The sequence below is a fragment of the Populus alba genome, chromosome 5 (assembly GCF_005239225.2).
Source record: "Populus alba chromosome 5, ASM523922v2, whole genome shotgun sequence".
NCBI classification, from domain to species: domain Eukaryota; kingdom Viridiplantae; phylum Streptophyta; class Magnoliopsida; order Malpighiales; family Salicaceae; genus Populus; species Populus alba.
In genome coordinates, this window is record NC_133288.1 from 21,912,536 (window position 1) to 21,936,898 (window position 24,363).

Here is a 24,363-nt window from a genome sequence, read left to right on the forward strand (position 1 = left end):
CCACGGAGAGGATTACGACGCAAACAAGCACTGAGTTTAGATATATAAGAGTTTGATAAACTATCAAATTTATTATTTTTTAATATTTATGAGTATGATAATCTATTAGATTTACTGATATTAGATTTATATTTTCTTTTTTAACTTCAAAAAAATCTCAAACTTCCTATAATTATGAGTAGAAAATATTTTATCTTGACCAGTCAAAAATATTTTTACTCTATAAGTCAGAGATATTTTTATCCCGATAAAAAAAATATTTTATTCTAATACATAAGTTTTATCTTGACAAGATAAAGATATCTTATCTTGACGTTTGAAAAAAAAAATTTATCCTGATAAAATAAAAATAATTTACTAATAGGCTAATTTTTTTCTAGAAATTAAAAAAGAGATACGGGGCTATTAAAAAATTAAAAGATAACCTTTAGGAGGTCCAATTTTTTCTTCTCTATATTCATTATATATTCTAAAAAGTTATTTTTTAAAAAGACTAATTAATCTCTTCAAAAACAATAATTTAATTGTTTGAGAATCTCCAAACATATATATAATTTTTTTTTACAGATAATAAATATAATTAATCACTTAGCCAGTAATGTCCATGACTGATCGACGGTCATCCCATGTATCAACGTTATCCTACAAAATGTTTTACCCAAAATTACTTTATATGTTAAAAGATTAATGACCCAAAATTTTTACCCGAGAAGAAGAGAATTGGTGAGCCTCAGTCATCCTTGAATTACTTTGTAGAAATGGAAGGTCTCTTCTCTCGTTTTACAATAGTTTCTCATTTTCTTATGATGAACAAGTTAATCTAAAAATTATCCAAGGGCCTGTTGAGTTTGGCCTTATTTTCTTAATAAAACAGGAAAGTCTCAAGAAAAAAAAAGTAGCTTTGCAGAGAAAAATATTTTATTTTTTAATCAAAGCTAAAGTAGACTTTATGTAAAAGAGTTCTTCTACATATAAAAAAGGGGATAAAATATATTCTATAAGGAAAAACAAAACAATAAAGATGCCAGTGACAAATAGGAGGAATCATCAATCACTGCCATCACACATCAGCTGTGATGGGTCTACACTTTTTTTCTTTTATTTTCTTTATTCGAACTATAATTGCTATTATTTTTTAAAATAATTTTATATTAATTTAGTATATTTATTGATTTTTTTCCTTTTATTGATAGTTTATACACAATGCACACACAGCCGGATCATTTCAGAAGCAAACAGCTGTACAAAATGGGCCTTGAAAATGGTGCATGCCACAATTATACGAGATTGAGAGGGCAATAAATGTAGTGTTTTTAAAATGTATTTTGTTTATAAATATATTAAAATAATATATTTTTTATTTTTTAAATTTTAAGCAAATAACTTTTTGACTGCTCGAGGACACTATGATGCCACGTAAAAGCATTGATGGGGTCACTAATGAGCCGTTTCGATGTAAAGTGTAGAGAAACTATACTTGAAATGTAGAATTCAACCGAACTCACCAAAAGTGATTAAGGCATGAATTATATATATAAACACTTAAAATTATTATTTTAAAACCCAACTTCATCCAATAACTTGTTTTGGTGAATTGAAATAGCTGTGTGATCTAGACTGGGTTAAGTTCTAATAATAATAATAATAATAAAATTAACCTAATATAATCAAGTTAAAAACTTAAATTAATTTAAAACCCGATAAATTTAGAAAAAGTCCAGTAAAAACTGTTTTAAAAAAATTTAATGTTAACTTATTTTTTTATAAAATAAAAATAAAAATTAGTTTAAATCAACCCGGTCACTCAATCTAACCAATACTTGTTTCAGTTGTTTAAAAACCATGCTTAAAACCACCGACGGATCTCATTTCTAAGTGAGTGAAAGTGAGAATAGGATAGAAAGGGGGGATGCCACAAGTAGGGATGTGCATTATTCAGTTCAAAACCAAAGAACTAAAAAAAAACAAATTCTTTCCCTTTCTTTCGATCTCTATTATCAAGAAATAGTCAAGAAATGAAAATTTTTAATTAGAAATTCCTACTTGAAAAATAAAAAAAAAGAAACCTAACCAAACATTTTGTTTATAGAATTCGGTTTTTCATAAATTCAGTTCGGCTTCGCATTTCAAAAACCAAACTAAATAAACCAAAAACCATGGAGTAATCCATCAAGAGAAATTAATTCCGTTCGTGAAAATATTTCTATTTAATTATTAAGCTATCAAAATGCCAGCATAAAATGCGACCCAATTTTACAGTCCACCTACTACAACTCTAATGCCTACAAAAGATAGAACAAGCGTTGCACGCACTATCTGGATGGCTAAGAGCAACCAAAGCTAGCATCGTCCCACACTTCGCAGATTTTGCAAGGCAGACTAGCTTACACCACTCCTGAGGGGAGCCTTAGAACAAGCTGTCCACCAAGAACACTGCATTTATCCAAGCATGTGTTAGATGGATCATAAAGAACGTAATTTATATTTTCCAAAAAGAATGGCCATTACTCACCTCTTGACGTAGTAGTAGCAAAAATCAGCAAGAATAAAAGTCTGCACAATTTCTGAAAGTAGGACCATAAGAGGCCACAATCCATAGCCCAGTGCTGTCAATAGGCGTCCTCGAGTGTCCAGTACCTGTATATAGGTATGAAATGCATCCTCAGATATTCGTGGCTAATTGTACATGGTCATCCATGCATCACAAAAAAATGAAATGCATGGGGAAAATATGTACTTCTTTAGGCAGTTATATTAGTGTACTAATCAATCTCGTGGACAAAACATTACTCTATATGAAAGTCCTCTGCCTAGTGTTGGGTGAGGGTGCTACGGTAACAAACATCTGATGGTAATTGGCGATGCCAAGATGGATATCTAATAAGAATAGTTCATAATACAATGGCCATGCAATTTTCCAATAACATAACCAAGTTATATCCCAAATTCTATAAGCTGCATTGTCAAACCTGGAGGACCCAATGTGCACAACCCAAGAACCTGGCAACTCCGAGCGCAAATACATAATGTGCCGTGAAGGGTTCAACAATCTGAAATAATAAGAATGAAAGAAAGATGAGCAAGAATAGTCGTGTAAAGATCATGTACACATTAAAAGAAACAACCCAACAATAGCCTTAATTTGGGCATTGATTAAGAAGAAAGTTAGTTGGCGCACGTGTTTTTCTCAGCCATACCTTTGTGTTTTGCATTACTCGCAGCTGAGGCAACACTGAAATAGATTCAAGGTAAACACAAAAGGCCCAGCAAATCCTGTTGATTATGTTGTGATGTGTTCTTGGATGCATATACAAAGCTAGCATGGCACATGGTATCACCTGTTAGAAAGGAGAGAAAGCACATACTACGTGAAGAAAATACAACAAAGAGCAAACTGAGACAAAAAAAACTCGTGATCAAACTACATTGGAGGCCTGATTAAAAAAATTAACAAGAACTACCACACTGTAAGCAACTGGTACTGCTTTTTTTGCGGGTTTAAGACATCACAAGGCTAAGTATGAATCTTCCAAATTGATGATAACACCAATCTGAAATCTAGAATGCACAGAGAGCTGACCAACCATTTCAATAGGCACATATGAAGATGGTTAGTTTAAACTCATAGTATAGTCAAGGTTGTTTAGACTTACAGGATGAGCTAGCTGATTAAAGACCTACGGAAAAATTGCAGTTTAACTTACATGCTAAAGTAGGCACACTATCAGGTCCCTTATCACGATTGTTTTTGGCTAAACACATTTAAGTATGGTAAGCCATAGTGATTTATAATCTTGTTAAGGGCACAGCAAATTCAGGTTTATTTAACTTACTGGACTGGATTAGCTAACTGATCAAATACCCATGGAAACATTGCAGTTTAACTTACATGCTAGAATATAATTACTCAATAATCTTTACATCCCATGAAATCTCCCAAAAAGAAAAATAAAATAAAATCTACTTATGGATTATTTCAGTTCAACAAATGCATATGACTCACCAAATAGTAAATTGCAAAGTTATCTTTGCCTTCCATGTAACTGGACCTCAACTTGAAACGGATCATATAGATTACCCAAAGGGTTGTCAGCAACGTAGCTGAATCAAGTAGAGTGTGTATGTCATACTCCATGACAAAACTGCAATAGAGCCTAACAGCTAAAAATATAGCTGTTAGCTCCTGTGATTTCAGTGAAAGTCCTGCAAAGAGCTAAAATTAGAGAAGACCAGGATAAAGACAAAACAAAGGCCAGAGCTGTGTTGGTGCAAATTAGAGAGAAAGAATGCATGCTTAGTTGCAATGAGTTACATGAACGATATTGAAAATCACTACAATCACGAGACAAGTAGTAGCATCGACCAAGCAATTATCTATACATGATAGTTGATACGACGAAAATTAATCTTGCTTTTCTTCAATAAAAGCTATTTCTCCTAAACTAGCAATTTAGATCTTCACCCCTCAAAATAAATTCTTGACACTCCATAGACTTCACAAAATGAAAGGATAAATCACCATATACAGACAACAAGAAGATGACCTCGCCAAGTCACAATGCAAGATTAGCATAAATGATAAACCCCGTGACTGCTGCACCAGAGCCCTGTCATTTTTTAAGCAAAATTTGACTCAGTTTTCACGGTCTAAGATTTTCAGCCTGAAATATCAAGCAAAAGACCTTTTCCTCTCTCACACTAATTTAATCAGAAGACTCAATAGTCCTCTTTAATGGTTAAACAGAAATAATCCCAATAAACCAGACCTCTTATACTTTACAGCCACAAGTAAAACGAAAATGATCATAAATGGCAACTACATTTTACCTACAACAGCTTAAGAAATCAATTAGACCAACAAATCAAGAAAAAAAACCCTGACTCTTTAGCTAATCATAAAGTTTCAGAGATATGTTTCATATTTATTACCAGCACAAGTCTTCTCCTTCATGAGCTTGTAAATGAGAACAGAGATTCCAATAGAATGAACAACCTCAGCAGCAACAAAGAGGTTATCATGATCACGAACAACCATTCTAAGAAAAACCAAAGCCACCAACCCTGAAACCACCGCTAAAAAAGCCTTCATCTTTGGTGGTTGCCTCCTTACCCATCTCGCCACCGCCTGTATCGGTCTCCTCGTTGCCTTCATTCTATTCCTCTCCTCCTCTGGCTAAGACTCCTCTCCCTCTCCCTCTGCTTCTCACTCTGCGCTTCTAATTTTGATGTATCGGTCACGGGACAGTAAAGTGATAATGTACAATGTTTATGTTGTTGATGTTGTAATAAATATTCGATCCGTGGATAGTTGATGCCTAGAGAAGAGGTACACATGTGAAGTATAGGAGGGAGTCTTTCATCAATGTGAGTAATGTATTATAGCTCGTGGAATGGTGGAGAGTTTGGTAAGTAGCAATTGAATGTCGAACTACTTGTGTTTTGTTATTGTTTTGAGAAAGAAATATATTAAAATAAAAAATAAAAATATAGATAAAGATATCAAATAATTTGTTTCAAGAGTAATTTTAATTTTTTTTTGTATTTTTTTTAACTATTGATAGAACAAAGTATTTGAAAATGTAATTTTTAAACTTTTTTAAATGAAATGTGATTTTTTTATATAAAAAAAGTTTACAAATATATTGGTTTCTGCTTAGAAAAAATAAATTAGAAGGGATGATTAAAGATTGCTTGCTTTATTTTAAATAAGAATATAACGTTAAATAGCCTTAAATCATTAAAATAATAATGTTATATAGTTTATATTAATGTATAATCTAAAAATGTCATATGAGGTTCATTGTATCACTTGACTTTTGAATTTAACTATGAAAGTGTTTTTCTTGTTTTCGAGTAATTTATTTTAATTTCTTAATAAAAATATTTATGTAATGTATTTAATGCCATCTTTAGTTCAAAAAACACAACAAAAAGTCACCAAATAATTTAATGACGTTAGTTTAATGTACTCAACCTTATAACAAGGACCAAGCAATCTCCTGGTTTTCAAAGACAATGGGTTATCTTTATTTTTTTTTTTAAAAAAGGGGATGAGGAGTTAGTTTCTGACTAATAGTAAACTAATATATAGTTTTTTATACTAGTGATGAAAAAAAAAATTATATGAGGTATCGATTCTCTGTCTTCCTCTTTACTCATATTACTTTTTATTTTTTATTTTAACTTTGAAATTATATTTTACATTTTCACGTAATTTAATTTAACTTTTTAATTAAAAATTAAAAATTATATATTTAATATCAGTTTAATCCAAACAATATATTTAATATCAGTTTAATCCAAACAACACAACAATAAACTACTAAATAATTTAATGGTTTTACCCCACTTACTATTTAATCGCATAACATAATATAAAAGTCACACAACAACGTAGCAAGGATCAAACAACTTAGATTAAGGGTTAATCTATAACTAATAATAAATCAATGAGGTGTGATTACATCTTTATTTTTTTTTAAGAAAAAGGTGGGATCGAGGATTAGTCCAGCTACCATGAACTAATGCAGGATGCGTGCTGGATGATATTTTTCTTTTTGGTGAGGTAATCTCGATTAAGGTGAGGTGGTTGGTCCATCTTTTTTGCAAGGGCCAATGGAATCGTGCAATATGGTTGACAAATCTGGATAAAAGCACTTCCCGTTGACCTTATCCACCTCCCAAAGACGGATGCGAACATGGTACATCTAATATTATATTATTTTTTTATATCCATTGATTTGCAAACATATCTTTTAATTAAGAATATATTTAAAATAATTTTTTCAAGTAAAAATATTGTTTTGAAAACCATATAAAAAACCTTTTTTTTTTTAGTTTTTTCATGTAAAATGTAGTTTGCATGGTAAAAGCAACGCGTGGCCAAACGGGAGCTAGCACTTATATTGCATCGAGGGAGACAAGGAAAATCAAAACATGGAACTGATCACCTCTGTACTGTCTTCGTATGTATATCCAATAAATAATACTTCGACAGCCAAAAGAAAAAAATTAATTCCAAAGTCAAAGATTCACGGTCAAATTCTACCTTCCATTTGCTTGTTTGCACCCCTGTTTTTATAATTGAAGTCCTAGATGATCGATTCCATGGTATCATCAACCAACTAGCAAGGAAAAACTACCTATTCATTTTATTACGAGGGTTTTAATATACCTATTGGTAGTGAGGGAATCACTTATATATATATTTCTTTTGATGGTAAATATTATAGTCCTATTTTAAAGAAAATAAATAAAAGCTCAACATGTTTTTTATTGTTTGATTAAAAGAATTTCAGAAAACAATTAGTAAAGAGACTTTCTAATGCAGGTAAAAGTTAAACATAAGAATTTTTATGAGTGAAAGATAATACAGATGAGAATCTCAAGTTTACAGGTTTTGTTTTCTTTGAATGAATAATCCTCCAAGAGACTTATAAAATCTTAAATAAGTTAGAAATCACACCTCAAATTAGAAAACAAAGTAAAAATACAAAATTATAAAGAAAAAAAATATGAAATCCAAAAATAACATAAAAAGTCACAAAATCTACTAAAACCTGAGCATGAGGACAAGATTTTAAAAACCTTAAAATCTGATAGTTGGAGTAGCGATTCCATAAAAATTTGAGCTCGGTCTAATGGTTAGATAAAAAATTATGGTTTTTTTGAATTGTTATTTTGATTTAGTACAACCAAACTTTCTTTTGAATTTAGACTTATCTAATTAGTTTATAAACATATTCGCTAGGCCACCCATATAATTTTTTTGAGATAGATCCTCATTTATTTATAGCATACTCATATATACTTGTTCAAAATCACATGTTATCACAAGTTCAACTACATTAGTTTTATTCAATTTAGAATTAAAATAGGCTTATATTTTAAACTTGTCTTTATAAAGCCTAGACCACAAAGCATTGACCCGAGACCTGATTCAGTTAGGGTTTTTATTGGTTTAGGCTGGAGAAAAAATTAAAAAAGCAAAAATCTAGTTAATCTAATTAAAAATTTGAGTTAATCAGCAGCTTAATCTGAATTTGATCAAAATTCAGCTCTCAATTTGTTGATTTTTTTTGTGCTGTCAAAACTATATAATTTTGATTTTTTTAAAGGAAAATTAAATTCAACCTAAACCAAGTTTTCCAACTATAGTATTAGAGTAAAAAAAGAAATTTAGCTAATATGGACTTTTATTTAATTTTTTTATAAGCCAATAGACCCTATATTAAAACACCAAACTGAAAGCTGGAATGGAGCAAAAGAGAAAACAAAAACACCGGGGAAAACAAACCCCCCAGCTAGAACCACCTCACCAAAACAGAGCCTAAACAACAGTGTGTGTGAGATGGCAACAAAAAGATGGTGAAGTAGAAAACTGCAGAGAGCCAACCCATCCAAAACAGAAAATTTGGCCAACTAAAACCCCAGCACAGATGCAGACATGGAATTAGCCATCGAATATTTTTTAACGAGGAGTCACTAATCTATCTAACTACTCGAGCAAAGTGGAGGAAACTCACACTTGAGGAGAGCCAAGCTTAAGAATGATGTTTCATACCTCTATATAATAAACAAACACAGCAACCGCTCGGAGTCCTCGGTTTAATGTGACAGTTTTAGCACAGAAAAGAAGTTCCATATGGCATTTGGATCTATGCAAAGCTGCATTGATGATGGCCATTATCATAAAACTTAGAAAATGATGCTAGACAATGTCACCAAGTCCACGGAGCAGATCTTTTCACCGAGGGCTTCGTTTGTTTGTCTTGCCTCGAATGAAATCATGCCAAGATGGGATGGTTTCTTCCAGCATCATTTTGGCAACCAAGTACCCTGTAATCGTCGAAGCCAAGACGGATTATCCTTAGGAAGAGTTCATAATATTTGTAAAATCTATGCCCCCTTTGAAGAACTTAGCTGGAATTCACATGGCACCCTCAGACATCAATCCACCATTTGTGTTCTGCATCACTCGTAGCTGAGGCAACATTGAAATGGATTCGAAGAAAGCATTAATCCACCATTTCTAGCGGTGCATCTCATGATGGCTTTGTTTATACTCGTTTAGGCATTGTAAGCACAAGTAAATGATAAAACCTAGCAGGGTTGTTTGACTTACAGGACGAGCTGGGTAATCAAAGACGTATGGGGAAATTGTAGTTTAGCTCACATGCTAAAATGGGCAAGCCATTAGATCTTCATATATCACGATGGTTTTTGGATAAATTCATTTAATTGCTGTAAGCCAGAGTAATTGAGATGCTTGCTGGGAGCATAAAAAATCCAAATCTGAAGATCAAATGCGCAAATAGTTGTTGCCAATAATGGGTTCTTGGTCTGTGTATATTGGGGTCCTTGGAGTTTCTGTGGAGTTAGTTTCCAATGTTTTTGGGTTTTCAAGCTTTAATCACCTTCGGATACTAATCTCATCCTCTTTCGATGAGAGGATTCAAACTGTAATGAGATGTTTTAAGCAAAAGGCAATAAATTTAGAAATTCAAAAGAATTATGAAAGATCATACACTCATCACGACTTGGTAGTACACATGTCACATTCTGGATACTAATTTACATCACCACACACCACTCACATCACACACACAAATATATCATTCTAGTAAAACCAAGAATCTCTCACTTTCCGGGGACGAAGTTTGTGGCATATGCCCAGGCGTTGTTGTTAACTGGGTCAGCAAGGTGGTCAGCAAGGTTCTCCAGTGGTCCCTTTCCGGTCACAATGGCCTGGACAAAGAATCCGAACATTGAGAACATAGCCAACCTACCATTCTTGAGTTCCTTCACCTTCAACTCAGCGAACGCCTCTGGATCGTCAGCCAAGCCCAGTGGGTCGAAGCTTCCACCTGGGTAGATTGGGTCAGTTACCTCACCGAGTGGCCCCCCAGCAATTCTGTAACCCTCAACCGCACCCATCAAGACCACCTGTGTAGCCCAGATGGCCAGGATGCTTTGTGCGTGGATCAAGCTCGGGTTGCCCAAGTAGTCAAGTCCACCCTCGCTGAAGATCTGGGCTCCAGCCTTGAACCATACAGCCTCACCGAACTTGACACCGTTGCGGGACAAGAGCTCGGGGAAGACGCATCCAAGAGCTCCAAGCATGGCCCACCTGGAATGGATGACTTCAAGCTCACGGTTCTTGGCAAAGGTCTCTGGGTCAGCAGAGAGGCCAGCAGTGTCCCAGCCGTAGTCACCAGGGAACTCACCAGTCAAGTAGGATGGAGGCTCACCAGAGAATGGGCCCAAGTATTTAACACGGTCGGGTCCGTACCATGGGCTTCCAGAGGGAACAGGCTTGGTGGTTTTCCTCATGGAGACACGGCCGTTGCCCATGATCTCGGAGGAGGAGGGGTTGAGCTTCACCGCCTTGCCGGCTAGCGAAGGGGAGGAGAGGGCCATTGTTGCTGCTGCCATTTTCGAGCTGATGAGTAAACGTGTATGTACTTGTGATTTACGATTGAAGAGATGGTGTTTGGTGGTTGTGGGTTGTTGTTGACGGTCTTCTTTTTATATGATCTTGTGGAGAAGGTCCTTATCTTAGGATTTCTATGACTGCACTCTTATTGGTTGCTCACGTTTTCGAAGATCGATTCTGAATGTCGACCTGGCACTCTCTCCACCACCTATCATCTCCACGTCATCTTGGCTGCCAAAAAACGTATCCGAAATCTGGAGCAATGTTTCAAGATGTGTTTGTTCCAATAGAAATTTGCCACATATGCTTTTGGTCATCTCACAATCTATCTCTATTAGCTTGGAGGCAGCCATGAAATCTAACTTCATATGTTGTCTAATGTGCTCTACATTACGTTTGTAGCAGTTTTACCTCAAATTAGTGAGAACAGTTAGATTTATTGTTTCCTTCTGGTGGACAAGAGTTAAAAAGCACAAGACATGGTTGGTGTAAATCTTGCATCAATTTATCATATTGATTACAATCTGACAGCAATGCCAATTATCAGTTTTAGCAATCTCCACCAGATAAAATATAGGCCTCCAAGAAATTCTGGAAGAAGCATGGCTTTAATGCTTCTTGACATGAGAAAAGGATTGTGTTTTGAATGGAAAACTGGCCGGCTGCCATTATAGCTAGAAAACACTGACTGAATCCACCCCGGATGGAGAGTATCATTAATTTGGTTCAAGAAAAACAATTAATGAAGACGTTTTCTTAAGAAGAAGAAAAACTTGAAGTCATTTGATCGAGATATTCTTGGCTAGACAAGCCACAACCTCTCATTATTTTCATTTCAGCAGATATTTTGTGAAGCCATTCTACCAGCCACTCAATTCTGATAAAATGTATACGTGGAATACTTACAACATCAGAAATGAATCTAATAACATGGTGATTTAGAGGGTGCCAAGTAAGATAACAAGTACAGAGCCCAAAATCTAGGGCCTCCAATGAGATGAGAGATTCAGATACCCGAAGATAAGAGCTTCTGCTCTATAGGTGTAGCCCCGTGTAATCCAAGAATTTAGATACCACAGAGATAAAGGAACTCAAACGCATAGCTTCCTACAAATACCCGACCTTGCCAATACTCTCCACCACTAAATCGAAAGCTCAAAAAAAATCTAAACTGCACCCGCTCATCCAGCAATGGCAGCAGCAACAATGGCCCTCTCCTCCCCTTCGCTAGCCGGCAAGGCGGTGAAGCTCAACCCCTCCTCCTCGGAGATCATGGGCAATGGCCGTGTCTCCATGAGGAAAACCACCAAGCCTGTTCCCTCCGGAAGCCCATGGTACGGACCAGACCGTGTTAAATACTTGGGCCCATTCTCTGGTGAGCCCCCATCCTACTTGACCGGTGAGTTCCCTGGTGACTACGGCTGGGACACAGCTGGCCTCTCTGCTGACCCAGAGACCTTTGCCAAGAACCGTGAGCTTGAAGTCATCCATTCCAGGTGGGCCATGCTTGGAGCTCTTGGATGCGTCTTCCCCGAGCTCTTGTCCCGCAACGGTGTCAAGTTCGGTGAGGCTGTATGGTTCAAGGCTGGAGCCCAGATCTTCAGCGAGGGTGGACTTGACTACTTGGGCAACCCGAGCTTGATCCACGCACAAAGCATCCTGGCCATCTGGGCTACACAGGTGGTCTTGATGGGAGCTGTTGAGGGTTACAGAATTGCTGGGGGGCCACTCGGTGAGGTAACTGACCCAATCTACCCAGGTGGAAGCTTCGACCCACTGGGCTTGGCTGACGATCCCGAAGCATTCGCTGAGTTGAAGGTGAAGGAACTCAAGAATGGTAGGCTGGCTATGTTCTCAATGTTCGGATTCTTTGTCCAAGCCATTGTGACCGGAAAGGGACCACTGGAGAACTTGGCTGACCACCTTTCTGACCCAGTAAACAACAACGCCTGGGCATATGCCACAAACTTCGTTCCCGGAAAGTGAGCAACAAGAGAGTTTTTTCTGTGCTGGGACTATTGGCTTGTAATGTTAACTTGTGATGTAACGAGCTCATGAATTGAAACTTGCGCAAAAAGTAAACATTCTGTTTGGTCCCTTGAAAAAAGAAAGTCGTTTTTCCTCTTATTTTTCTGCTTCTTTGTTTTGGAAACCACCTCTCCCACACACACACTATAATAGGCTTCATTTAGGCATCAATCAAGAAGAAATTCTGCTGTCATCGTTCCCATATTTCCAAAATACATGCTCCATTTTGAAAAGGCTACTAGGAATGCACATGTTACTCTCAGTCATACCTTTGTGTCCTGTTGAATATGCGATGCTGTGTTCCTGGATAAGCAACCAAAGCTAGCACAGTACATGGAATCACCTGTTTGAGAGGAGAAAAGGCTCACGGTACATTAAGAAAAAAACAACATACAGCAAACGGCATTATAAACAGAATCAGTAATGCTATCTTTGTGCATTTAATCTTGCAAATTGATGGCAACACCAAAGTGAATCCAAGAATTCACATAACACGCTAATCAACCATTTCAGTGGGCACAGATCAGGATGGTTACGTTTAAACTCATTTAAGTATTGCAAGCACAAGTAACCGACAAAACCTAGCAGGGTTACAGTCAGGGATGTTTGACTTACAGGATGAGCGAGCCGATCGAAAAATCGCAGTTTAACTTGAATGTCAAAACACTCACACTGTTAGACCTCATCCCATGATGGTTTTCGGTTTAACTCATTGAAGGACTTGTAAGCCAATTGATAATCTTGCCGAGGGCATAATAAAATCAGGAATTTTTAACCTACTCGATTAGTTAACTGATGAAATACATATGGAAACATTGCAATTTAATGCTTTAACTTGCATGCTAAAATAAGATCACTCCATGACCTTTAAAATCCCATGGGATTTTCGAAAGGAAAAAAAAAGTGCTATCAATGGATTATTTCATCCCAAAGAACGCACACGACTCACCAAACAGTGAATTGCAGAGTTTATCTTTGTCTTCCACTTAACTGGACCTCAAGTTGAATCGGATCATATAAATTATGCAGAGGTTTGTCAGAAACGTAGCTGAATCAAGTAGATTGTGTATGTCATACGCCATGACAAAACTGCAATAGAGCCTAACAGCTAAAATATAGCTGTTAGCTCCTGTGATTTTAGTGGAAGTCCTGCAAAAAAAACTAAAATTAGAGAGACCGGAACAGAGAGACTAATTATGGCAGGAGTTTCAAGCATGAGATTTGCCACAAAACAAAATCTAGAGCAGCGTAGCTACCCGCTCCACAAATTCCTTTCCTTCATCATCTTGCTTGAGTAGAATCAAAGCACACCTTAGTGCCATAAAGAAGAGTGCTTGAATCTCAATAGGATATCCATACACACCCTTTAGTTTGTCTACTCCGGGATAAACAACAAGAGCAAATTGTGTTGTAAACCAACCATTCGCCGGTCGATCATACAGCATCCATCAGCACAGAGCAGAGTTGGGAAGGTGTCAAAGCCTTCTGACAGACACAGATTCAGGATAAGGCGCATACCCCTTTGACATTCAGGCATTTCAGCCAAGGAAGAGTCTCCTGTGGACTTGGTATATGCACGAAGCAATACAATCCACCAAAATCCAGAATCAACAGGAGCTACTCTTCCTATCGCACTCTCGCCAAAGTCAGCCATTAAAGTCTCAATATTTCTATCAGGATGATGGAGCACTTTAAAACTCGCTGGCATCACTCCTGCTCCTAGCTTGAACTGGTCTACCATTTTCTCACGTGACTGGAGATGAAGGGTTTTCAAGAGAAAATTCCTGACTACCTCGTGCTCCCCATTCATCAGAAAAGCTAAAGCACTATGTACAAAATCTCAAACAAATACCTGTCAAGTACAGGAAGAACAGCAGAGCTACTATGGATTAAGAATAGTCGAACAAGGCTCAAAAGGAACAGAAACTGAAGGGGATCGAATTTACCTGATCATAGTTGAGTTCTTCGACAGAATGGTCCAATGCAGCAATAGTCCCGACAGGTTGGCTCCGGAAGTAAACCAATGTTCTTCTCAACGATTCCCACGCATCGACTACCATGGGGTGTGATTCAAAACCACATGACCTTGGTGTATTAAAACCAGACCTTCTCCCTGCGGGAGACAAATTCTCAAGATGGTCTATTATGCGAAAGGAATTTTCACTAAATGATCTTTCATCGAAGGATCTCTTTCTCTCCACATTGACAGGTCTAGGCTTGTCAGACAATCTTAAGAATTCGGAATCAATTTCAAACATAGAGCCTGCTGCCCCAAAGCTTTTGACACTTCCATTTTGACACACATCCCTGGCAGAAATCGGAGACATCCTTGAAATTCTCAAACCAGTCACTGAAATAACAATCTAGACTTGATAGTATAATAACACCTGCTATTTATCAAAAGAAATGGGCATCAACGATTTAGTATAGTTATCAATATAGCAACATAGATTCAGAAAATTAAAGAAAATAGCATTCATACCAGTTGAGAGGGAAACAATGAACGTTAACTTTGATGATTAGCAAATGGAAATCGACCCTAAATAGAGTAACACTAAGATAACACAAACATATATAAAGGATAGAAGTAGGCTTAGGAAGTGCCGAGGATGTGCACGAGGAAACCTACACTGCCTTCGTACGCATCAACTAATGAAAAGAACATGCTTTATTCATGTCTGGCACTTTAATTTGGTACAAGAGGTGAAAATGTTGGCTTGCGTGGAAATCTTGTAAGATCCGGTAATGACTTGGGAAGTTTCATCCATTAACTTGTCTTTTCAAACTCTATCAGTGGCTAATAACTGGCATAATCACAACTGTGTTGAAGACTTAAAATACAAATTCATGGTAATGAACTTGCTAATCCTTTTCTTTGTTTCTCTAACGTTCTGTTTTGTTGTGGATTATAAGTCAATTAAACCTATAATCTGGGATAGAAGTTGAACGAATTAATATAGATTGATTCAAGTGATGCCATTTCAAAATTACAAGGAAAACGCTAAAACAACGTAATTTTGAAGATTTTTTTAAAATGTAAAATAAATTTTGATTAGATTAACCGAGTTTAAATAAATCAAGTCTAAATTAACCTTTTTTTTTATAAAAACCATGACTTGAAAATAAAATAAGCTTGTTGATTTAAAAAAGTCGAGGCAAATTTAATAATATTAATTATAAGGAAATATTTGAGAGTGTGGTAGTGATTGTTTTTTGAAATGTTTCTAATATATTAAAATAATATATTTTTTTAAAATTATTTTTGATATCAACACATCAAAATAATTTAAAAAAATAAATAAATAAATTTTAATTTTTTTTCAAAACCGTATTTAAAATATAAAAATATACATTCCGTGAGTCACCTTGAATGATAAATGGCAAATTGATTATGGATAGTTTTACGAGCCCAATGATAAGCCCATTTCCTTTGGAACGATGTTATTCATTCCAAATTAGATAAGGAAAATTTGTCGAGGATTTTTTCTGAAAATGGATGATATGAAAGTCTGAACATCAATGGCTTTTATTTTTATTATTCTTAGAAAATATTATAGTTAAGGCCCAATGTGGCCCAAATCACTCCAGTAAAGAAAGCCAATCTCCTTATCCTTTTCAATACGCACAGACACTACACTGAAACCCCTGTTTAGCGTTTTTTAAATTTACAACGGTCGAATCCGCTCTCAAACAGTGAAAGCCCTAAAATCACAATTATTCTTTTTTAATTCAAAAAACCTTCCTTTTCTTCTCCTCATCCTCCTTCATCTTCTATAAGGACGATTCAACAATGGGTACTTCAAATTGCACTCAATTAGTAACCTCAGATCGTGAAAAATGGGATAAAGTATTCGGTGGCCTAGTAAAATTACTAAAGAGCCAACAAGAACAGCTCGAAACTCTCTTAAAAGAGAGGCACTTTCTTGAAGATCGCATTAAAACACAACATGAAAGATGGGTTTCTGATATTCGTCTCTATGAAGATCATATTTCACAGGCAAGTTTACTTTCTTGTCAAAAAGTTTGGTTCTTTTTGGATTTTAAAATTAGGGTTTTGAAAACTTGGGTTTTTTGTGATTTCTTGTGTAGATTAATGGGGATTTGGTGGAGAAAGATATGGCCTGTGTGCTTGAGGCTGCGAAAGGTGATTTGATGTTGGGATTGAAGCAGAGAGAGGCTTCTCTTCACAAATCGAGATTAGGTCAGTGGTTTTTTTAAGGGTTTTATGAACTGTTTTCGTGATTTGTTTTGATTAATGTGAAAAGAAACGGAATTTGGAGAATTAGTATCGGGTTGCAAGTTCTAATTTTGAGATAACACTAATTAGGAATGAATAATAAAGGATTGCTCCTTTCTTTTTCTCCCTTATGTGCAATGCATTATGTCATTTTAATGGTGGAGTCTGTGGTAGGAACAAAGGGGGAAATTAGGTGATAGTTTTTTTTTTCAAGTGTTTTTATGCATTCTTTGTGTTATATGTAGAATATAAATGGGAAAAAAAAGAAAGAAATTTTGGAATTTACAGTTTGTTGGATGATTTTTTTAATTTAAGATGAAGCAAGGGTTAGATTATTTAATTTTTCGCCTTGTTGTATAAAGAAAATGAATGCTTTCTATGACTTTGGCGATGCACAAACAAAATGGGCAATACAATATGGTAAGACACTCTAGTACTTTGGATATCTTATTGGTATAGGAGTGATTCTCCATTGACAACTGTGGTTGAATTCAAGTGTTATGTCTAACTGCATATTAAAACACTTCACAGGTTTCATCCTTGCTGCCAACTTTCTTGTTTGATTCTCTTGACTCAGAATTATTAGTTTGTTATTTGGTGTTAATGCATGGTGAATTTCACCTAGATTATGTTGTTGGGAATGCACTTGTTCATGGATGGCTGTGTAATAAGTCCTTTACATATTTAATTATGCTATATTTGATTGGTGTTTGTAATTGCAGAGGAAACCGAAGATGAATTGGCAGATTTTCAAGCATGGTTTAGCTACCTCTCTCAAAAATTAAAAGTATGTTTTGTTTCATTTTTTGGTTCTTAGGGACTTTACTTTAAATACCATCGTGGGATTTTAATTCTCGGTTTGATTTTTATCAGGCAAATTCTGAAGAAACTGCCAATGGAAAGGGAGTTGGGCGTAGTGATAAGAAATCTGGTGGTGCTAAAAAGTTGGAAGCCAAAGTAGAAAGGCTAAAGCTTGAAAATGAGAAGCTTGTTTCTGAAAGGAATTCTGAAGTATCTGCACTCCTGAAAGAGAAAACTTTTGTGTGGAATCAATATAATATTCTAGAAAGCAATCTGACCAGTAAATTAAGGAGTAAAGAAGCTGAAGTTGAAAAGGCGAATGAGAAGATAGTAGAAGTTCTTGCCACCGCAGAGTTGCTCCAATCCTCTAATGATGAGAAGGATGAAATTATTCGTAGACTGAACACGAAGGTGGCCAAGATGGAAGCTGACGCAGAAAAATGGAAGGGAGAAATTTCCAAACTTTCCCAGGAGTTGGAATTTATTAGAAAGTCAAGAAGTGCTCAAGTTACATCGATAATGAAACCTTGCAGTGCACCAACTAGAACTTCAACTTCGGGAGTCAAAAGCTGTGGCAGAAATTTTAGCAATCTCGTTGACAGGAAAGTTCTGGCACCTATACTGGCCACTGTTCCTTCAAAAGGTTCTGACAAGGTACTTAAGAATCAATAGTGCACATACTAAGTGAGAAAGGGTGGCATGTCGGGTTTTTTTTTCCCCAGTATAAGATGATGACTAATTTGGCTTATGCATCATTGGATATCTAGGGACTATATAATCTTTTCATTTATGAAAGAACAAAAATATATAGTAGCTTTTAGAAGAACTATTGTGTCGGAAGACCATTAAATGCATCATTAGAGCTAAAAAATTATATGATTATCACATCAATAGCAACTTAAAAAGTGTCTGGGGAAAACTTGCTTCTTTTTTGTTTGTTCATGTTATCTTGTAGTCATATATAGATTGATAGTCAAAGTCGAATGTTGAATCTGCAATCTGCATGATTCCTTGTGATTTATTGCAAATACAGGACATTTTTTGTTTGTGATATGTTAAAATGAACGATAAACATGCGTGTTATCACATCATACTTTGATCATGCAAAGCTTAATTGTGATTAACGCCTTTTTTGTTGTCAGGGTAGCAGAAGCTTGAAGAAAAAAAGGATTGACATTTTGGAAACTCCGAAATTGTTCTCTTCTACCTTTGAAGTTCCTAAAGTGAAGGTCCCATATACTCCTGCCTAATGACCTTACCACACCATTCTTTAACCTCTCAGCTTAACAAAGTAGCAGCTTCTCTGTGTAGTTTCTTATTGAACTCTGATGATTGGCTCTGTAAAATTTTCTTTCTATATTATTGTCGATCTGATGTAAGTTAAGTTGTGTCATATCTCGAAGGAAAGCCATGCTTTCCTTCGATCTTATTGTGCAGTTTAAGTTGGCTGTAGTCCTGCTTAGTCTGTAGTGCTGACTTTGGTTAGCATTTGTAATGCCCCTTCATTGCAACATATACTCTTGTGCCCTTCTTCTACATCTTCTCGATAAAAAATGTTATAAAATACATGGATGATGCAAAGAGCTAGCCACTAAACGGGTCTCCATACAATTGGAGACCACATGGACTGAAAAGAAGACCTGTAATTTACCATCACAGCAAGCACCGCCACCAACACCGCCAATCCCCAAGGCAAGCTCCAGGTTCTATCACCCAAGTCATACGATGCTTGTGTTAGGAAGCGTGAAGGTCTCAAACTTAGACACCAAGGAAGCTGTTTGCATGTCCATTGAATGGCCTTTTCGTTGTATCCCCCCCCCCCCCCGATATATTCTTTCCTTGTAATCTTACTTTACTCTTGTCATGTGAATTGAAAAAATAAAAAATTAAATTGAATTGAATTTCTATCTTTCCATATCCATAGTTTAAATATTCAAACAATATATAATAGAAATATTTAATTCCTAATTTTTCTTTCGCTCCACTCTAATATCATTTCATAGAAATCCATAACATTATCATGCCAAACTCAGTGAGATTTTCACCATTAAAAACGATTTCTAGATTTTAAGACTATTGATAATACATATTAGTATATTACTGTTATATTATATATATAATATATAATATTATATATATATATTATATTATTAAATTACTTCTTTTATTGAATATGTTGATTTTGTAAATAAATTAGTTCTAAAATTTGATATGACCTTTCAATCAAAAGATTAATCTGTTCACCTCCTTAAAAAAATTAATTTTTGAAAAAAAATCTAATTAGCTAATGCTGATGAAGAAATTTATTATGCAACAACTAATTTCAAAAATATAAAATCCCTGTAAAACAATTCAAAAATTAATAAGGTAAATAAGATAAAAATAAAAGTTAAAGATAGAAAGATAATAAATAAGGAATTGCAATTAAGAAAGAGAAATCAAAAAATGTTTTAACTATAATTAATTGTTGTGTGAGCCATTAGTCTTACACATGTGTAAGTGGATCTCTTTCCTTTCTTTATATATAATCGTGTAAACAAATAGTTATTATTAATTATTTTAAACAAATATAGTTAAATTAATTTTAAAATATTAAAAATCAATTAATAAAATGAAAAAAATATTATTTTTCAATCAATAAATTAAGTTTTCATAAATATAGAGTAAAAAGATTTAAGGGTTATCAGTAAAATATTTTCCATGTAGAAATTTGAATATTTAAAGGTGCAAGGGAAACGGTGTCGTTGCGTCTAGATCGCTACTGCTAATGCTACTAGCTCCATACGACATCGCCTAGATATACAACACCCCTGAAACGAAGTGCTTTTTAGTTTTTATCTCACCAATCATCACAGCGTCTATACAAGCTCCATCAATCGTTCTCTGGGTTTTCTCTAAAAGATGCCTTCAGAGGATGCGAAACTCGCGAAGAAAGAAGAGGTAGTAAAAAAAGCGCCAGCAGGAGAAGAAGAAGATGAGAAAAAGAGCTTGAGTGCCATGCTCCAAGCCCGGAAAAAGAACCCAACAAATGCTGGTACTTTAACCACAAAATCTGGGTCCAAAGCTACCAAAGTCCGGAAAGAAGAGCCTCAAGATGATGATTTTGATGAACCCATTAAAGGTAAGGGCAAGGGCTCTTCGGGTTCTAGCTCTAAACCAGCAGCTAAAGTCAAGAAAGAAGAACCTAATAGTGATGACGACGACGACGACGACGACGATAAACCCATCTTCAAAAAGATCCCTGCTTCCAAAACTGATAAGGTATTTTGGTTTTGGCCTTTTTTCTTTTATCAAGTGTTTTATTTTTCTAAAGGTTACAGTTTTGGTCTTGCACTTTATAAAGGTTTAGTTTTTATTAGTCCCTGTGGCTTGTTGACAGAGAGAGAGAGAGAGAGTTAGGGAGCGAATTTCTTAAATTTCTGGTTTGAAATAGTGGGATTATTTTACTTTCCTGCTTTTAATTAGATGGAAGAATGGATTTTTTAATTGATGGGCGTGGTTTTGTTTTATTTTGCGGATTGGTTTGAGATAAAGGAGCTGAACAAGAAGAAAGTTAAAAAAGAGGAAGTTAATAAGAAGACAAAGGTGTATGTGGAAGCTGTGCAGATTGTGAAGAAGAGGGAGAGAAAGGTTTATGAGTTTCCTGGACAGAAGAGAGATCCTCCTGAGGAGGTAATGTAGTTTGTTTCATTTTCTTTAAGTTGTTTTCCTTTTATTTTCCTGATTTTTAAGGGGCTTGTTGGATTCTATGGTTGCAGAGAGACCCATTGAGGATATTTTATGAGACACTGTTTGAGCAGATTCCCGAAAGTGAAATGGCACAATTCTGGTGAGTCGTTTTGTCTTTAGGGTTCAGTCTCTTTGTTATCATACCATTATCTTGGTAATTGGAAAAGAAGTTTGCTGATAGTTACTAAAGGACTTGCTTGATCTTCTATGATGCGCTCCTTAACCATTCTGTGTACATTCACCATGATCTTGCAAACTCTTAATCTAGGATTATTGGAATGTATCATGCTGGCTTAACAAGCCATGGAATTGTTGAGCATTGATAATAAAGAGAGTGATAAAACCAGCACCAAAACCAAATTTAATCAGGAGTTTTAGAACATATGGGATAAAGGATGGCCCTGGATAGATTATATTCTTGATGGTAAACATAAAGGCATGCCTCCTGGTGATCAGGTACTGCAATGTTCGCAAATGTTGACATTTTATGCAGGAATTAGAAAGTGCAAAGGCTGTCAATGAGAATCTGCAAAAAAAGACTTGCCATGGTGTAGAAGTATTTAAAACATCGGTGCATAAAATCAGCTATTTTGATGCAAAATGGAAATCATAAATGTCCACTTAGAAACATAAACATACTTTGCAAGTGTGTACATATGTAGTTACCATATGTTTGGCCTATTTTTTCCCTCTTTCTAATGTGGCCAACAAGGATTAGTGCATCTAATTCCCTGTTCAGCCCCTGATTTGATGTTCAGTTCCTATGATGTAGAGGCCATATAAGAAATTGTGGACTAGTAACAGTGCCCTCAATGTAACCATATGACGAATGGTGTAGACTCTGTTGCTGTTGTATACTAACACAATCAATTCTTTGATACTTGAGTTATAATAACATCAGTGTTTATTTGCATAAATTCACTGGTAATTTCTAGGACATGGCATTTTTATGATCCATGTATATTTTATAAATGTTATGCTGCAATTTTCATGATAGACATTTATGGTTGGATAGCCATTTTTTATTGAACTCCCTCAAATTTGACACGCAAAATATGAAATTTGTCAATGAGCAATCACAACTCCTTTTTTCTCAAACATAGTCATGGGTTCAGCAAGAGGAAACCCAGCTGTTCATGGTAATCTCATAATGGTCATGGGAGGAGAAATGCATTTATCATGTATGGAATGTAGAACTGAAGAACTCAACATCAATATCAATTTTCTGAAAAGAATTTGAATTTGCTCTTGGTTCACCAGGTTGTTGTCCACCTTGGTTTTATCTCTGCTTCATCTTTTGTCACACCACTGAAAGTTTGGGTGTGATTGTTTATGTAGTTTAGAGGATGATCAATTGAATTCTCTGGTTAATCATGACCCTTTTCCTTCTGTAATCTATTGCAGCAATGACTCCATCTTGAAAACATGCATTAGTTTCAACTTTCAATCAAGTGGAAAGGGATAATATTGGTTTTTGAGTGATCCTACGAGTCTGTGTGTCGTGCATGTAGACTGACCCTTTTAGGATTTGAAAGTTGACTATGTCTCTAAAGATTGCACTTCTTGTTTAGAATTTAGGCCAAACAAGAACAAGTATACACATCATGTCATATAGCATGACGTGATCTTTTTGAATTTAGTTAATTTCAGCAAACTAATCTATGTGGTTATTGGGACTTTGGGAGTGCAATGATCATGTTCATTTCTTCGGAACTGTTGTCTGCTTTGTGATAAATTGTTGAATTGCAAGCCTTGTGATCATGATTGTACTTATCTTTTTGAGTATCGTCATGCATTTTTTTAAACAAAGCTGCATCTGAATGTATATGCAGGTTGATGGAATCTGGTTTGCTACCTTTGGAGATGGCCAAGAAAGTTCATGAGAAGAAACAGAAAAAGAACAAGTTCACTTCGCCAGTGAAAACAATTACTGTCACAAAGAAGACTCAGTCTACAACTGTTACAAAAAAGACACCATCTTCTGCAGTATCTTCAACGAAAACAAAGACAACAGACACCAAAGTTGTATCTTCAACAAAAACGAAGGCGACAGACTCCAAAGTTGCATCAAAACAGCCTAAGAAGCGCAAGGCTGGAGATGAAAGCTCCGAAGATGATTCTGATGAGGACTTCTTAATTACTAGGAAAAACGCAAAGAAACAGAAAACATCTTAGACTAACCAGCATTTTCTCATTTTAACTCGCTCGGGGACCGTTTATTGTTTTGACTAGTTTGTGGTTGCCAGTGCTGGATTTTCAGTGATTATTCATGTCCCCATGATTTTATTAAACATTGGATAGCAATCCAGGATTTTAAGAAAAGGTACCATGGGGTCATTTTCAGCTCAAGTTGGAGGATTTTTTTCCCCTTCTTTCTATATGGGGATTTTGCATAGAGAAACGTGGCTTTAAATAACACCAGTATTGCATATATTGTCATTACTCTCACGGTCGTGACCACATATATTAAACCTAGCATGGCGGGTTCACTTTGGATCTCCATGACCTTGGTTCTGTGTTAAAAAATTTGACTATTTCATTGACTCTTTTTATATAAAATAATGTTTTGTTTTTTTACTAAAAAAATAAAACAAAGTTAAAATAACTTGTCAGTCCGAGCTAAATTAACTTGTTTCTAATCTATTTAACCCTTAACTCGATTCTGGATCATCGGTTATTTTAGATTTAGTTTTTATGGATATGATTTAAAATCTTATCCGATAATAAAACCATCCATTATTTAAAATCTTCAGATTATAATACAATGAATATTCCACATCCGATTTTTAAACGAAGAGAATAGCCCGCTGAAATTAGACATCCAATCCGTTCCAGATTCATGCTGAAATTCTGATTATCTTATTATAAAAACTACCATGTGATTTTAGTATTGTGGTCTGATTTGTATTTTGCAGGAATTAGAATTTGGAATGGATTGGAAGTGAAACACAGCCACCCAATCCATTCCAAATTCTAATTCCAGTCATACAAATCAGACCATACCACTGATAACTTTCGAATGCGGGTATTAATTCGGTATCGATTGTTCATAAAAAGAGAAGAAAACAGTGCCAATCAGGCAATAAATTGATTGTGCCCTAAAAACTAGTTGCTTCTAGTCACTTTGCTTATT

General features: G+C 35.5%; 5 protein-coding genes and 1 pseudogene across 6 annotated transcripts; 3 read left to right on the forward strand and 3 right to left on the reverse strand.

Moving 5' to 3' along the window:
- Positions 1-2,162: 2,162 nt before the first annotated feature.
- LOC118062040 (uncharacterized) lies at positions 2,163-5,352 on the reverse strand. The gene is made up of 6 exons (XM_035075715.2): positions 4,930-5,352; positions 4,004-4,203; positions 3,198-3,338; positions 2,970-3,050; positions 2,513-2,637; positions 2,163-2,433 (listed from the first exon to the last, which is right to left on the reverse strand). Exons 1-6 carry the CDS (start codon positions 5,150-5,152, stop codon positions 2,385-2,387), a joined length of 819 nt encoding a protein of 272 aa, XP_034931606.1. The 5' UTR covers positions 5,153-5,352; the 3' UTR covers positions 2,163-2,384.
- Positions 5,353-9,472: 4,120 nt separating this feature from the next.
- Positions 9,473-10,517, reverse strand: LOC118062042 (chlorophyll a-b binding protein 3, chloroplastic). Its single transcript, XM_035075717.2, has one exon. The coding sequence runs from the start codon at positions 10,432-10,434 to the stop codon at positions 9,640-9,642; it is 795 nt and encodes a 264-aa protein (XP_034931608.1). The 5' UTR covers positions 10,435-10,517; the 3' UTR covers positions 9,473-9,639.
- A 999-nt stretch (positions 10,518-11,516) lies between these two features.
- On the forward strand, positions 11,517-12,562 carry LOC118062041 (chlorophyll a-b binding protein 3, chloroplastic). The gene has a single exon (XM_035075716.2). The coding sequence runs from the start codon at positions 11,627-11,629 to the stop codon at positions 12,419-12,421; it is 795 nt and encodes a 264-aa protein (XP_034931607.1). The 5' UTR covers positions 11,517-11,626; the 3' UTR covers positions 12,422-12,562.
- A 160-nt stretch (positions 12,563-12,722) lies between these two features.
- LOC118062266 (probable alkaline/neutral invertase B) lies at positions 12,723-14,790 on the reverse strand (annotated as a pseudogene).
- A 1,193-nt stretch (positions 14,791-15,983) lies between these two features.
- On the forward strand, positions 15,984-19,037 carry LOC118062032 (uncharacterized). The gene is made up of 5 exons (XM_035075705.2): positions 15,984-16,460; positions 16,553-16,664; positions 17,423-17,487; positions 17,574-18,155; positions 18,644-19,037. The coding sequence occupies exons 1-5, from the start codon at positions 16,254-16,256 to the stop codon at positions 18,749-18,751; spliced, it is 1,074 nt and encodes a 357-aa protein (XP_034931596.1). The 5' UTR covers positions 15,984-16,253; the 3' UTR covers positions 18,752-19,037.
- A 1,284-nt stretch (positions 19,038-20,321) lies between these two features.
- Positions 20,322-23,579, forward strand: LOC118062031 (uncharacterized). 2 transcript variants are annotated; one of them, XM_035075703.2, is made up of 4 exons: positions 20,322-20,762; positions 21,030-21,173; positions 21,260-21,330; positions 23,063-23,579. In XM_035075703.2, exons 1-4 carry the CDS (start codon positions 20,403-20,405, stop codon positions 23,403-23,405), a joined length of 918 nt encoding a protein of 305 aa, XP_034931594.1. In that variant the 5' UTR covers positions 20,322-20,402; the 3' UTR covers positions 23,406-23,579. The 2 variants fall into 2 exon arrangements, with proteins under 2 accessions (XP_034931594.1, XP_034931595.1); XM_035075704.2 differs by having other exon boundaries at positions 20,323-20,762; positions 21,036-21,173.
- The last annotated feature ends 784 nt before the right edge of the window (positions 23,580-24,363 follow it).

Bases quoted from the DNA above. Each gene is read 5' to 3' on its own strand.
- LOC118062040 (XM_035075715.2), bottom strand. From the start codon at position 5,152: ATGAAGGCAACGAGGAGACCGATACAGGCGGTGGCGAGATGGGTAAGG. The intron at 3,339-4,003 runs GTGAGTCATATG...CCTTTCTAACAG, and splicing joins ACTTTGCAATTTACTATTTG to GTGATACCATGTGCCATGCT. The intron at 2,638-2,969 runs GTTTGACAATGC...ACCTATATACAG, and splicing joins GTGCACATTGGGTCCTCCAG to GTACTGGACACTCGAGGACG.
- LOC118062041 (XM_035075716.2), top strand. From the start codon at position 11,627: ATGGCAGCAGCAACAATGGCCCTCTCCTCCCCTTCGCTAGCCGGCAAG.
- LOC118062042 (XM_035075717.2), bottom strand. From the start codon at position 10,434: ATGGCAGCAGCAACAATGGCCCTCTCCTCCCCTTCGCTAGCCGGCAAG.
- LOC118062031 (XM_035075703.2), top strand. From the start codon at position 20,403: ATGCCTTCAGAGGATGCGAAACTCGCGAAGAAAGAAGAGGTAGTAAAA. The intron at 20,763-21,029 runs GTATTTTGGTTT...GATTGGTTTGAG, and splicing joins CTGCTTCCAAAACTGATAAG to ATAAAGGAGCTGAACAAGAA. The intron at 21,331-23,062 runs GTGAGTCGTTTT...ATGTATATGCAG, and splicing joins AGTGAAATGGCACAATTCTG to GTTGATGGAATCTGGTTTGC.
- LOC118062032 (XM_035075705.2), top strand. From the start codon at position 16,254: ATGGGTACTTCAAATTGCACTCAATTAGTAACCTCAGATCGTGAAAAA. The intron at 16,665-17,422 runs GTCAGTGGTTTT...TTGTAATTGCAG, and splicing joins TCTTCACAAATCGAGATTAG to AGGAAACCGAAGATGAATTG. The intron at 18,156-18,643 runs GTACTTAAGAAT...TTTTGTTGTCAG, and splicing joins CTTCAAAAGGTTCTGACAAG to GGTAGCAGAAGCTTGAAGAA.